Source organism: Hyla sarda, chromosome 8 (assembly GCF_029499605.1).
Source record: "Hyla sarda isolate aHylSar1 chromosome 8, aHylSar1.hap1, whole genome shotgun sequence".
Lineage (NCBI taxonomy): Eukaryota > Metazoa > Chordata > Amphibia > Anura > Hylidae > Hyla > Hyla sarda.
This window is the reverse complement of record NC_079196.1, coordinates 202960486-202976226: the sequence shown is the minus strand read 5'-3', so window position 1 is coordinate 202976226 and position 15741 is coordinate 202960486. Positions and strand designations below refer to the sequence as shown.

General features: G+C 47.4%; 1 protein-coding gene across 1 annotated transcript in view; it reads right to left on the bottom strand.

The window, feature by feature from the left end:
• Positions 1-423: 423 nt before the first annotated feature.
• Positions 424-15741, bottom strand: part of USP31 (ubiquitin specific peptidase 31) — an 88724-nt gene continuing 73406 nt past the window's right edge. The window contains exon 16 of the mRNA XM_056533751.1: positions 424-3839. Coding sequence (XP_056389726.1) covers positions 2434-3839 — 1406 coding nt within the window. The 3' untranslated portion in view covers positions 424-2433. The remainder of the gene's footprint in view (positions 3840-15741) is intronic.

Sequence of the window (15741 nt, the reverse complement as noted above, 5' to 3'; positions counted from 1 at the left end):
GAGGGGGGTGGAGACCTGCACAGTGAAGCCACGCCCCCTCCCTTTGAGAGGAATTCAGACTAGTGAGCTAAATTAAAAGTGTAATAAAAAAATAAATAAAGGTGCTAGACACATAAAAATTTAGATGCACATGGTCAGGATTAGGTACCGAAACGCACCAGGCATAACGTGTAGTCTTTTATGTTGTGTGGATTTTACTTACATATACGATATTAGAGATGAGCGAACTTACAGTAAATTCCATTCGCCACGAACTTCTCGGCTCTGCAGTTGATGTCTTTTCCTGCATAAATTAGTTCAGCTTTCAGGTGCTCCGGTGGGCTGGAAAAGGTGGATACAGTCCTAGGAGACTCTTTCCTAGGACTGTATCCACCTTTTCCAGCCCACCGGAGCACCTTAAAGCTGAACTAATTTACGCAGGATAAGTCATCAACTGCCGAGCCGAGAAGTTCGTGACGAATTGAATTTACTGTAAGTTCGCTCATCTCTAGATGATATGATAGGACTATCCCTGGCAGAAGTTCTTATAAGCTCTTCTTACCAGCAAGAGTGATCATGTTCACAGGTAAAAGATTATATAAAAGAGAATAAGCTCACGTCACCTCTGTCCTAAAAATGGCTGAACTAAGGTAACTATACACAAGGGCAAAATTCCAGCAATAACCAAGAGGCTAAATAACAAAATTCAAAACAAGAAGTTACCCCAATATGTGATCACCACAACATGTTAACAACACATAAAATATAGGTTGGGCGCTTGCGGAGAGGTAAGAGCACCGAGTATATTACCGGTATTAGTTTGCATAGGTTACAAGTGCGTGCACATTCAACATGGCCATGCAAAAAAAGTGCCTGAGCAAAGGGACAGAAAACTTGGGGAGAGATTCAACCGAGCATCCGCTTGTATGCCAGCCTGGGCGACAAAAGAAAAAAAAAAGTACTCTGCAATGCTTTACCCGAGCAACAATCTACAAAAAAAAAAAATTATAATAATAATGATAAACAATAATAAAAAAATAAAAGTAAACATTAAAAAAAGATTCACTTAATGTTCTGATCTTTTAGTGTTCTATTTCATACTCTTAAATCGGCACCAACAACGTTCACATCCAAACTAATTGAGGGGGGGGGGGGGGGGGGGGGGAGAGGAGCACCGTGTGATTGACAAAGAAAAGGCAGACATGGCGGCCCGTGGTTAAAAGCCAACCTTTTGGAATGTCATTTGCTGTACATGAAATGTATAATAATATCTTATTCGAGTTTCCAATACTGCTACAAAAGCTGCCCTGGGATATCAGCCCTCTGGAATGCAATTCCTTCCTGAGGTCAAACACATGGTTAAAACACTGGGATGGGGCAGGAGACGAAAGAGAGTCTACTCATCGATCATAGTCCATGATAACCCAAGGAATGAAACCGCATGTCAAAGGCTACCAAGTAGCAGAGACCGCACGCGGTAATAGAACCATCGGTCTCATTGGGGGGGGGGGGAGACTATTAAAGGTCTATAAAGCAGCTACGGTGCATGGAATGGCAACGAGGATTTACAGATTTTACAGATCTACCCTACTGTGCTTGCCGAAGCTTTATACGGAGAAGCAGTAAGTATACAATGGTACTGCATAGACTGAAGGTATGACGATAACATGAAGACGTGCTAAGCGGTACACTATCATACAGGGATGATGGGACTTCCAAATTCCACCGCTACATTAGGGGAAAGGGTACGTTATTGACCAAAGAAAAGAGTCAGTGGCCGATCATTGGTTAGCTTATAGAATTAAACCTCTATATCTAGACATAGATTATCAGCACTATTATGATATCAAGTAGTTATTCATGAGCGTAAATGAAAGGGATATGGAAAGTCAGCACCACAGCAATGTCCTCTATGCCGCTCCAGAGGTGATACAATGTGATAATGGAGGAGAGCCTGAATGTGCTCCAATGACTCCCACCAAGAAGATGCAATGCAGAACTCCATCCGTGTATTGCCAAGGAGAGTTATCTCCTTAAGCATGAGAATTCAACCCAACCTTCTTCCTACTCTCCTCTGTGCTAGTCACAGCCGGGCTTTGGTAAGGAAGATAAGAGATAAAAAGCAGCATTCTGTTGGCAGAAGAGAAACCAATCGTTCCTCCTCTTCCCTTGAGAATTAGGACAAGCGGGCAAAGGTTCAGCAGGACTGGGCTGAATAATACAGTTCATCAGCTCGCAAGGCATGGCTCACACCACCAGCAGGTTTAACGCAACAAAGTCAATTTCCATGCGCAAGCAATGCTGGGAGAATACAAGGACAAGAACCTCAACTCCACAAGAGTTAAAAAGAAAAAATCTAAAAGTGCATACATTCCCAAAAACAACAGCATAGGCAGGGACAGCTTCTCCTGCATTGATCAGGACTTGTGGTTACGGCTGCCCCTGCTTCCTGGGTCACTGAGCTTTAGGCGATGGCTTTGAGGACGATGGGAATTTTTTCAGGTATTTGTCAGAAGTCTTTTTCCCACCAGGAGATGACTGGGCTTGTCTTTCATCAGGGGAAGACTTGGCTTTGTTTTGAGGTAAGGCAGAATGCTTTTTTGGACTTGGGGCCACGTCGGCTATTGACGACGATGGAGCGATAACTGGTTTCTCCTGACTTACGCTCTTGGCTCCTGTTGGTTTTTTAGACAACAGACTTGTCTTCCCCAAGTCTGCTGACCGTCTACTCTCCTTCTGCCTTAGGGCAGACTTAAAGAAGCTCAGGCCCTTCTCCTCAGACTTGCTGTCCCGCTTGAGACTGGAGCGAGCTGTGTTCTGAGGTGTGCGGAGGCTAGCCATGGAGGAACTTCGTACAGTCCGACTATCTGCTGGAGTATCATTGCTCTTGGGATTTGTAGCACGGTTGGAGCTACTGGATTTGGCAGCAGAGGCTTTGTCTGAGCCCAAGCTTACTTTAGATCCTTCCCTGCTGAGTGTCTTTTCGGGTGGTCTATGCTTACTAGATGAGCTGGATACAGAAGAGGTTTTAGAAGAAGGAGCAGGTTTTTTAAGTGCTGGGGAGGAGGTGTTTCCATGTACAGAACATGAGGATTTTTGCCTCTGCTGAGACACAGGGGTGGAAGGTTCTGATGGTTTCCCAATGTCTTTCTTCGGCTGTAGAGATGAACGACGTGTAGGTGTTCTCACTTCACTCCTTTCACTCCTCTTAGTCTTGGACACAGATTTACCACTACTACTAGGTGTAGCTGATGTAGTCTTATTACTCTCCTTTTCTGGGGTTCGTGTTGCCTTTTCCTGCGTGGTTGATGTCTTACTGGTCACAGTCTTCTTGGTCTGTATTTCCTCACTCTGAGGTGACTCACGGACAGGAGATGAACTCACAGAATCACTTTGATCAACAAAGGCGATGTGATTATTGTTATCTATAGGATCCAATGGGTTACTGCTAACCAGCTCAGCTGCAGTTTTTACTTGCGGCTCTGCAGTTGAAGTTTTCTTAACAACTGTCTCTCTCTGAGCACATTCAGCTACTGCCAACGGGGCCCGGGATGCTGCACGATGCTCACGCCGAACCCCTTCAAGGTGTTCATGAAAGCTGCCGGACAGATTGCGAAGGCTTCCGAAACAGGATGTTGATACGTGGTCGTCGGCCTCACCAATCTTGCTGAGAGAAGACCCGTGTATGGGAGAGTCTGAGGGGTGACGGCAGGAAGTGGCTGCACGAAGGTGAAGTTTTGCTGCCAGTGACCATGATGGCCTAAAACCGTTCTCATTGGAGACGAGAGGACTGGTGACGGAGGCTCGGCCAGAGCTTTGACGCTGGACACTGCGGACAAATGGCCGGGAAGAGAAGCCACCTAGGGGAGGAAGAATAAATTAAAAGTCCATGCATGCAAAATACAAGCCAGAAAATAAAAGGTATCAGCTATACATTTGTAATAAATAGCTAGCTTTCCAGACAATGTGTTCACGTACGCTCACCACGTCATTATGCAAAGACTTATATTCAAGCTTTATTCTTGAAATATGGTGCACGGAGGGGGCGAGGGTGCAGGGCGGCAGGATGGTATAGGTAGGGGAAAGGACTTGACGCCAGGGCGACGTTTTACACCAAACGGTGCTATCTAAAGCCCTTGAGGGCTTGAGAAAACACTTTGGTGTGAAACGTCGCCCCGGCGTCCAGTCCTTTCCCCTACCTATACCATCCTGCCACCCTGCACCCTCGCCCCCTCCGTGCACCATATTTCAAGAATAAAGCTTAAAGAGAAGTCTTTGCATAATGACATGGTGAGTGCTTTCATTTATACTTTGCTGAACTTTTACTGTCTGAACCATTACCTATGATTTTGCACCACCTGAAAATGTCCAGATGGGGAGTGAGCTTAATGCTCAACATTTAGGATTAGCTGCATAGGAGCTTACTGTGCTGAAGTTTCTTGTATCTTGGATTTTGCACTCCTTTGCATGCGTACACCACTATGAAAGTGGTAATGTATAATCTGCTGGTTTGTGAGGCTACCCAATCAGAGCATACATTTAAGTGTATTATCTGACTGGTCCGTGAGGTTCGCTCAAATGAGTAACTGAGAATCATTGCGGGGAGGGCATCTGTATGATGATTCCTACGTGTACCATGTGGCAGAGATTGACAGGAGAGAGACTGCTTGTAATATCTCTGATGGAATCCTCAGATGCACCTACTAAATGAACCATCACTGGAAGGCAGGCAAGACAAGCTGGTCAGGGAATGATGGAAGCTGTGAAGATGACTATTAGTTCACAGGCATCATGTGGTTGTGCTATTACTGCAAAGACCAATCAGTTCATGCACTGGGTGCAATGGGGGGGGGGGGGGGTATAGGCATTATGCACAATCTGATTTGTCTCTCATGCTCTGAGGTCACGCTAACCTCTTGTCTTTCCCAGTGAAGCAGTTCCTTGCACTGCAATAACAAAAAATACAGCGATGGGAGGACCAATGCAGCTAAACAATGAAGAGACTGTGTTGCTCGTTCCACGGCTGCTTAAAGGGGTACTCCGGTGGAAAAAAATGTTTAATTTTTTTTTTTTTTTTTTATCAACTGGTGCCAGAAAGTTAAACAGATCTGTAATTCACTGCTATTAAAAAAAAAATCTTTACCCTTCCAGTACTTTTTAGCAGCTGTATGCTCAAGAGGAAGCTCTTTTCTTTTTGAATTTCTTTTTTGTCTTGTCCACAGTGCTCTCTGGTGACACCTCTGTCTGTGTCAGGAACTGTCCAAAACAGCATAGGTTTGCAATGGGGATTTTCTCCTGCTCTGGCCAGTTCCTGATACGGGCATCAGGTATCAGCAGAGAGCACTGTGGATTCAAAAAGAAAATAATTTCCTCTGTAGCATACATCAGCTGACAAGTACTGGAAGGGTAAAAGGAGATTGCTTACCGTAAAATCTCTTTCTCGAAGGATCCATTGGGGGACACAGACTATGGGTATATGCTGCTGTCTCTAGGAGGTTCGACACTATGGCAACAAGAAAAGACAGCTCCTCCCAGCAGGGTATACCCGCCCACAGGCACCTGCGGTAATCAGTTTTAGTCCCAGAGCAATAGGAGCAGAACGACCGGTCCAGAAAAAAACCACAGACTGTCCGAGCAACCAGAAGAAAAGGTAACTGAACACACCCTCGGACAGATGACTGAAATACAAACACCAGAACAGTGTGGGAGCTGTGTCCCCCAATGGATCCTTCGAGAAAGATTTTACGGTAAGCATAAAAATCTCCTTTTCTCTCTATCGGCTCCATTGGGGGACACAGACTATGGGACGTACCAAAACCGTCCCTTGGGTGGGCAAGGAAATCAGTCAGGTGGACGGCTGGACCACCGCCGCCTGCAACACCTTACGGCCCAGACTAGCATCAGCTGATGCAAAGGTATGAATCTGGTAGAACCTTGCGAAAGTGTGCGAAGACGACCATGTGGCCGATGTACAGATCTGCGAGGCCGAAGCCTTGTTGCGGAGGGCCCAGGAATGCCCCGACAGAACGGGTGGAAAGAGCCAAAACCCTGAGGGATGGGATCTTCCCCTTGCAGCGGTAGGCTTCTGAAATAGCAGATCGGATCCACCGATAAATGGTGGCCTTGGAAGCAGGTTGTCCTTTACGACAACCTTCCGGAAGAACAAAAAAGGAGTCACACTGCCAAAAGGAAGAAGTGACAGAGATAGGTCCGAACAGCCCTCACCACATCAAGTTTGTGGGGAAAACGCTCCCTGGGATGAGAAGGGGCCAGACAAAAGGACGGCAGGACGATGTCCTCATTGAGATGAAAGGCCGAAACCACCTTAGGTAAGAAGGACGGATCTGGACGGAAAACAACTTGTCCTGGTGTACAACCAGGAAGAGAGAGCGGCAGGGAGAGAGCTGACAGCACTGACACCCTCCTAATAGAGGTAATAGCAATAAGGAAGCCACTTTCCAGGAAAGGAGGCAAAGAGGAATGTCCCTGAGAGGTTCAAAAGGAGCGCCTTGCAGGGCACCTAATACCAAGTTAAAGTCCCAAGGGGGAGAAGGGGACCGATAAGGAGGGGAAGCGTGTGCCACTGCCTGAAGAAGGTCTGGACATGAGAATTGGACGCCAGAGGACGTTGAAAAAGAATGGAAAGAGCCGAAACGTTACCGTTAAGGGAGCTGAGAGCCAACCCTTGTTCCAGCCCCGACTGCAAAAAGGAAAGGAGTCGGGTAAAGGAAAACACGACCGGAGAAAAAGGCTGAGTTTCACACCAACGAAAATAAAACCACCAGGTACAGTGGTAAATTTTCGCAGAGGAGGGCTTGCAAGCCCTGAGCATGGTGCAAATCACTTGGGAAGAGAAACCTCGGGTCCTTAGAACCGCGGTCTCAACGCCACGCCGCCAAAAGCAGAGACTGTAAATTGGGGTGGCACAGGGGACCTTGAGATAGGAGGTCTGAATGAGGGGGAAGACACAGCGGTACGTCATTCAGGAGCCTGACCGTGACGACGTACCACGCCCTCCGGGGCCAGTCTGGGCCATGAGAATGGCGGGAACGCCCTCTGCTGTTCACTTCCTCAGGACCCTGGGAATGAGAGGAAACAGATAAGGTAGGTCAAAGCCCAACCAAGAGATCACCAGGGCGTCCACGACCAGAGCCAAGGGGTCCCAGTCTTGACACAAAAAGAGGAACTTTCTGGTTGTGGCGGGAAGTGCAGAGGTCCACGTCTGGAGTGCCCCAGAGGTTGCAGATCTCTACAAATACCTCGGGATGCAGGGACCACTCGCCTGGGTCGGCTGAGGACCGGCTGAGAAAGTCCACTTCCAAGTACGCCCGGAATGAGAATCGCTGAGATGGCCGGAACCTTGAGTACCGCCCAAAGGAGAATTTCCCAATGAAGCAAAGATAGAATTGCCCTAGTTCCAACATGTTGATGGGGAGAAGGGCTTCTTGGGATGACCAAAGGCCCTGGACTGTCCAGTCCTTAAAAACACCTCCCTAGCCCGACAGACTGGCATCAGTCGTGACGACCTGCCATTGGAGGGGCAGTAAGGAGCACCCCTGAAGTAGCAGGGGGGGAACGAAGCCACCACAGAAGGGACTGACAAGACTGTCGAGATAGAACGATCTTGCGGTTGAGAGACAATGGAGACCTGTCCCACCGGGAGAGAATCGACAGTTGAAGAGGTCGATAATGAAACTGGGCAAATGGCATGGCCTCCATGGCCGCCACCATCCGACCCAGGACTTCCATGCAAAAGCGAATGGAAACTGGTGCAGGGTGCCGAAGTAATCGGACTCCTGATAAGAGAGTCAGCCGATTGTCCGGCGGGAGTCGAAAGCGGCAGAGGCAGTGTCGAACTGGAGCCCCAGGAAAACTAGAGACTGGGTAGGAGAGAGTTTGGACTTGTCTTGATTGACCATCCAACCGAAGCGAGACAAGGCCTGGAGGTTGAGACCAAGACTCTCCAGACTCTGAGCTCTGATTGGAGCTCTGATCAGGAGGTCATCCAAGTAAGGAATCACTGAGACACCTTTTGTCCGTAAAAGGGCTATCACAGGCGCCAGGACCTTGGTAAGGAGGACCCGCACGGAGCAGTGGCCAGACCAAAGGGGAGAGCCACAAAATGAAAATGGCCTTCCGGAACTGCAAGCGGAGGTACCACTGATGACTAGGAATATTGGAATGTGGAGGTAGGCATCCCTGATGTCCACCGAGGAAAGAAACTCCCCTTGATCCATCGACGACACCACCACCGAACAGAGAGACTCCATTCGGAAATGGAGGAGAAGAAGATGCTGGTCGAGATGCTCGAGAGCCAAGATTGGGCGAACAGAAACGCCTTTCTGGGACCGGAGTGCGCCCCGAACTGCCGTAGTACCAAAAGTGCGAAAGGACCAGAAGGAGGAGGACTTCAGTTGGGAAGCAGTGCTGCGAGCCTTATTCTGAGGTAGTAAGGAACTCTTTCCGCCCGTCACCTCAGATCTCAACTAGGTGCTTACCAAAAAGCCGAGAACCAGTAAATGGAAGTTCAGTCAGACTTCTTGGAGGCGGCATCCGCATCCCAGGCTTTAAGCCACAAGGAGTGACGGAGGGCCACCAGGTTGCCTGTGGCAAAGGCAGCACAGCGGCCCGACTGCATGGAAGCAGAACACAGAAAATCTCCAGCTTTGGAGCATTGGAGAGCTAGGTCAGATAAATCCTCAGGAAGGGATCCTGAAAGAATACCCTGGCGGAGTTGGGAAGACCCTACTGAAAGGGCTTTTGACACCCAAGCAGAATTAAAAGCAGGAAGAAAGAAGGCACCTGCTGCCTCAAAGGCAAATTTTGCCAAAGTCTCCACCTTCTTGTCCGCTCAAGCCGCATCAGCCAATGACAGGGTAGTTGCCTTAGAAAGGCGGGAGACAGGTGGATTCACAGTTGGAGAGGAGGTCCACCGAGGAGAGAGGGAGAGAGAGGGAGAGAGAGGGAGAGAGAGGGAGAGAGAGGGAGAGAGAGGGAGAGAGAGGGAGAGAGAGGGAGAGAGAGGGAGAGAGAGGGAGGGGGGGAGAGAGAGAGAGAGAGAGAGAGAGAGAGAGAGAGAGAGGGAGAGGGAGAGGGGGAGGGGGAGGGGGAGGGGGAGGGGGAGGGAGAGGCGGAGGGGGAGGGGGAGGGAGAGAGAGAGGGGCTGACAATTGTCCGACCAGTGGAAGAAATGCGCTGAGATAAAGCAAGGGGCCACTGATTGGCCCTGAAAATCCCCCTGCGCACGCACGGCACTGAGCTGTGACAATTCGTGCGCTCTGAAGAATCCCCGCCGGCCACAGGTGGGCGGAGCCAAGCCCGAACAGGGCCAGCAGTGAAACTACATGCGGCCGAAAATGGCGCCCGCTCCCCGCCCCGAACGCATATGCAATCGCACATGCGAATGACAGGGGAAGGGGAAAGACCGAACACACCGCCGGCAGCCTCCGCTGCTGCGGTCAAACTACATGCGGACGATAGTGGCGCCCGCTCCCAGCCCCGAACGCACATGCATATGCGAATGACAGGGGAAGGGAGCGGGCGAACACACCGCTGGCAGCCTCCGCTGCCGACAAGGAAAATGACGGGCGCGATACGTGGCCGAACCGAAGCTGCTCCCATTCATAATAATAAAAGTCGCAGCCGCGGCTGAAAAGAAGTAAGCCGCACAGACAGTATTGTAGCTCAGACCCACACCACTGCAGAGTCCCCCAAGTTCTAATAAATAAAGAGACTGCATTGCAATAAAAGGGAGGGAAAACAAGTCCCTCCTGCCAGGCCCCCAGTCCTTATGTATAAAGAATGGGCCAAAACTGGGGGTCTCCAGAGGCTGAAAGTCCGCTACCTGTAAGAAAATGGTGAATTATACTCACCGATAATTCCTTTTCTGGAAGTCTCCACTAGAGATGAGCAAACTTACAGTAAATTCGATTCGTCACGAACTTCTCGGCTCGGCGGTTGCTGACTTTCCCTGCATAAATTAGTAAAGCTTTCAGGTGCTCCCGTGGGCTGGAAAAGGTGGATACAGTCCTAGGAGACTCTTTCATAGGACTGTATCCACCTTTTCCAGCACACCGAAGCACCAGAAAGCTGAACTAATTTATGCAGGAAAAGTCAGCAACCGCCGAGCTGAGAAGTTTGTGACGAATCAAATTTACTGTAAATTCGCTCATCTCTAGTCTCTACGACAGCACCCATGAGATTATCTCCTCCTCCTGATTGGGACAGGAAAAAACACAGAGAGGTTAAATTCCCCACACCTTCCTGTCCACACCAGTGTATTTATAAAGAAGACCGAAGGAAAGGAAAAAAGTGCACCAAAAAAACACTAATAAAAAACCAAAGGGTGGGATGTATGGGTGCTGTCGTGGAGACTTCCAGAAAAGGAATTATCGGTGAGTATAATTCACGATTTCCCCCCACGTCTCCACGACAGCACCCATGAGAAATACCAAAGAATTTACTTAGGGAGGGACTACAGCACTGAGAACTTTACGTCCAAAGGCCATATCCTCAGAAGACAAAATGTGAACTCTAATGTCTAGAAAAAGTATGAAGGTTTTTCCAAGTGGCAGCTTTGCAAATCTGTTCTACAGAAGCTCCAGCTCTCTCTGCCCATGATGAGGAAATTGCTCTAGTAGAATGGGCCTTCAATTGTCTAGGAGGGGCTTTTCCTCTGGTCACATAAGCCTCTGAAATTGCGGTCTTAATCCATCTGGCTATAGAACTCCTAGAGGCTTTCTTGCTTCTATAAGGGCCAGCAAACTGAATTAACAGATTGTCATCCTTCCTCCACTGACTAGTTCTTTTAATGTAGATGAGGACAGCTCTTCTAACATCCAAAAGACTATATCATTTTTCTAAGTCATTTTTTGGATCTGAACAGAAGGATGGAACTACAATATCATGTGATCTATGAAAGGTAGAGACAACTTTAGGGAGGAAGTTAGGATCAAGCTTAAAAATGATTTTGTCATCCAAAATTCTGATATAAGGCTCTCTGATAGATAGAGCCTGAATTTCACCTACTCTCCTAGATGTAGTGATGGCGATTAAAAATATAGTTTTGAGAGTAAAAAATTTTTCAGAAATAGAATACAGAGGCTCAAAGGGATCCAAAGGAAGAGCCGCTAGAACTGTATTTAAATTCCACTGAGGTCAGATATTTTAAGTTTTAGGTCTGAGTCTGCTGGACGCTTTAATAAACCTTGAAATCCACATGTTATCAGCCAATTTTACATGATAGAGAGCACTGAGAGCAGAAACCTGTACTTTGAGGGTACTAGGGGAAAGACCTAAATCAAATCCCTGCTGAAGGAAGTCTAGAATTTTAGGAATCACCGGAGTGTTGATAGAAAAAGAATCCCTACACCAAGAGATACATTTCTTCCAGGTTTTAGTATAGATTCTAGAGGTAGTATCTTTACGGCTAGATAGAAGGGTATTTACTCCCTTTTCAGAGAAACCTTCCTTCAGCAGAATGGACTTTTCAATTTCCATGCTGTCAAGCTGAGGTTTTTGATCTGACGATGAAAGGATTGTCCCTGGGACAGCAGATGCTTTTGAGGAGGAAGGCAGATGGGATCCTCTACAGGATAGAGAGAACCAGCTCCTCTTTGGCCAGTATGGAGCCACTAGGATTAGAATGCGATGATAGTACATTAGCTTCTGAAGGACCTGAGATATTAGCGGCAGGGGAGGAAATGCGTATCCCATACTGAATGTCCAATTCTGAGCTAATGCATCTACTGCTAGCGGAGAGTCCCTTGGATTTAGGGAATAGAATAGATCCACCTTGTGATTTCTTTTGGTTGCAAACAGATCTATTTGAGGAATCCCCCCATCTCTCCGTAATCATCCTGAATGCCCACGGAGCTAGAGACCATTCCCCTGGGTCTAATATGTGTCTGCTCAGGAAGTCCGCCTCCAAGTTCCAGACCCCTTTGAGATGGACTGCTGAGATAGAAAGCACCTTGTTTTCTGCCCAAGAAAATATCTGATGCGAGATTGACTGGAGAGCTGTGTACCTTGGACCTCCCTGACGCCTTATAAAGGCCACTGCCGTCATGTTGTCCGAGTAAATGAGGATATGGCGATTTTTGCAGATCTCCTCTAACTCTTGGAGTGTCATCCATATTGCCAGTAGCTCTCTGAAGTTGGAAGATTTTCTTGCTGTCTGTGGATTCCATTTCCCTTGGATTACTCGAGACTCTGAGTGAGCACCCCATCCTTCTGCACTGGCATCCGTTCTTATGAGTAACTGGTTTGACAAACCAACTTACTCCCTTCTTTAAATTCTTCTTGAACGTCCACCATCTTAGATGGGTTTTTACTTGAGTGGGAATTATCACTCTTCTGTCTAAAGATTTCGGAGACTTGTCCCAAATGGCTAGGATCCACTTTTGTAGAGGCCTGGAGTGGAACTGAGCCCAAGCTACTGATTGGATGAATGATGTCATATGACCTAGAGTGGACATTGCTATCCTGATTGTACAGGAATGGAGGCTTAGAAACCTGGAGACTAATGCCTGCAGTAATACCCTTTTGGAATCCGGAAGAAAGGAGGTCTGGATTCTTTAATCCAGAAGGGTACCAAGGAAATTTTTCCTCTGACTGGGAATAAGATCTGATTTGTCTAGATTTAGGATCCAACCCAACTTCTGGAGAACAAATATAGCTCTCTGTAAATGAAGTTCCAGTTGAGGAACTGAGTCCGCCACTATCAGTATGTCGTCTAGACAAGGGATAATTAGAATGGACTCCTTCCTGAGAAGGGCAACCACCTCTGCTAAGACTTTGATGAAAATTCGAGGCGCAGATGACAGGCCGAATGGGAGACAGACAAACTGAAAGTTGCGGACCCTGGACCCCCACTGGATGGCAAATCTCAAATATTTTTGGGAATTTGAATGGATGGGAATGTGGTAATATGCATCGCAAAGATCGATAGTCGCCATCACCGCCCCCTCCTTTATTAACTGAACTGCAGACTTCACAGTTTCCATCTTGAATTTTTTGTAAACCACAAATTTGTTCAGGGGTTTCAGGTTTATAATTGTACGGTACTTCCCGTTTGGTTTGGAAACCAAAAACAGGGTAGAATAATGACCTAGGCCCCTCTGAAGGAGAGGAACCTCCTGGATAGCACCCAGGGAGAGAGGGTCCCGAACACCCTTGAGAACCAATTTCTACTTTTTTTTTTTTTACTCTGCTGAGTAACAACATACCTTGGAGGGGGAGGTGATGACAACTCGATCCGGAGGCCCTGAGATATTATCTCTACTATCCAGGGATTGGGAATTAGTGACTCCCAAACCGGGGCAAAATGGGAAAGCCGTGCCCCCACTGGCCTGGCGTCATAGCTTAGGGTTGGAAGAGGACTGACCGGGGTTAGTAAAGATATTCCTACCCCTACCGCCCTTCCTGTAAGACCAACGTCCTGTTTTCCCTTTACCTCCTCTGAAGGAATGGTCTGATTGGGAAAAAAGACGAAAAGGAGACTTTTTAGGTTGGACCTTATCTAAGGGCAATCCTTTTTTATTGTCTGCTGCTTTTTCCAGAATAGAATCCAAATCTGGACCAAACAAACATTTTCCATGAAAAGGAAGGGAGCAGAGTTTACTTTTTGAAGTCGTGTCTCCCGACCAAGATTTTAACCACAGTACACGCCTAGTGGTATTGGACAAAACAGCAGTACGAAAAGCAAGTTTTACCGATTCTGCAGAAGCATCTGATAAAAAATTAGATGCCATCTTAAGCAGAGGTAAGGATTCCAAAATCTGGTCCTTAGGGGTATCAGACTGGAGGTGGTATTCCAACTGGTCTAACCAAACTCCTAAAGTCCTGGCTACACAAGTAGAGGCTATACTAGGCCTTAACAGTGAGGAAGCAGCCTCCCAGGACCTTTTAAGCAAACTCTCTGCCTTTCTATCCATTGGATCTTTAAGTTGTGTAGCATCCTCGAAAGGCAGAGAGGTACGCTTTGCAACTTTAGCAACCGGGATATCTACTAATGGTATCGTGTCCCAGGTAGTAGAGTCTGTAACATCAAAGGGATAACGCCTTTTTAGACCCCTAGGAATAAAGGCATTCTTTTCTGGCTTAGCCCATTCATCTTTAATAATTTTATGCAAATTTGTATGAACAGGGAAAGTACAGGGTTTCCTGTCTCCTAGGCCTCCAAAAAGGTCATCCTGGATAGACTTAGTCTCCTGAACTTCCTCTAAATTCAAGGTAGTACGGACGGACTTAATTAAGAATTCTATAACATCAGAATTAAACAAGAATTTTTTCAAAGAGGAATCTTCCTCTTCATGAGGATTCTCCACAAATTCTCCTTCTTCCAATTCTGGAGATACACTTTCTTCAGAATCCAAAAAAGACACCATTTTAGACTTTTTTACAACTGAGGCATTAACCGAAGTAGTAGGAGCCACAGGGGTAACAGGTGTAAAAGAGGCCAATGCAGAGTATCTCTGAATTAATCATGGATTTAATTTCTTGCATAAGAGTTGGGGAGTCATCTTTTACTACTGATGCAATACATGATTTACACAGAGGTTTAGAAGCAGATTCAGGAAACTCCTTATAGCAAATAACACATTTCTTAGGTTTTGATTTTTTCGGTTTAACCGAAGAACCTGCAGAATCCTTGTCTCCCTGCAAATACAAGGAAGAGAAGGATAAAACACCATGCAATGAAGATAGGCCAGGGCAAACCCATAGACCCTCAGTACTCACGGATCCTGGGATCACTGGAGGATCTGGAACCTTTGCAGGTGAGCTCATGATGCAGCCTTGTATTTTCCAACACTGGAATCAATTAGAGCAGCTTCCATCTGGAAGAGGGGCTTCTTATAGGAAAAAAGCCTCCTCGCTGAAGGCAAAGTCCGCTGAAGGAAACCGTACGACGACCCGTACACTATACGGTGCTCCCGCGGTATCCCTCCACCTCCATGCTCCCGGAGCGGACGTACAGAGAGGACCGGACCACGGGGAGAAAAAGACAGGGGGTGTGCTATGCTCACATCCCGAGTCCGCAAGGATCTTAATTTCTTCATGCAGGAGAGTCAGAAACCCCCCTGCACCTCTCAGCTCCTTCCCTGACAGGGACCGGAAAAAACACTGGTGTGGACAGGAAGGGGTGGGGAATTTAACCTCTCAGTGTCTTTTCCTGTCCCAATCAGGAGGAGGAGATAATCTCATGGGTGCTGTCGTGGAGACGTGGGGGAAAGGAGGGATTATACTCCCCTTCAGTCAGAACAACTTGCCTAATGGAGTCTTCAGTCAGCATTTTGTCACCTGCATCATGCCGGGCTTGAAAAGCGAGACAAGCAGGGAAAGATGGGGGACCCGGACCCATGAGGTACAACCCCAGATGCTGACCGTTGGCGAGAGGGGGTTAACAGTACATCCAAGATGCCTGCCACCTCTCACAATGGGGAAACAGTAAACGCTTAGTTCCTTAGTCCCCACCTGAAAACAGGAAAGAAAAAGGGCTAAAAAAGCGAACACATTCCCTAACTAGGAAAATAAAAAATATGAGACCTGGTCTGGAGAGAATTCCAGACCGTGTCTACCTCCTTAGACACTAAGCAAAAACGGATTACCTCAGGTGCCTGTGGGCGGGTATACCCTGCTGGGAGGAGCCGACTTTTCTTGTTGCCATAGTGTCGAACCTCCTAGAGACAGCAGCATATACCCATAGTCTGTGTCCCCCAATGGAGCAGATCGAGAATTTTTTTTTTAATAGAAGTCATTTAC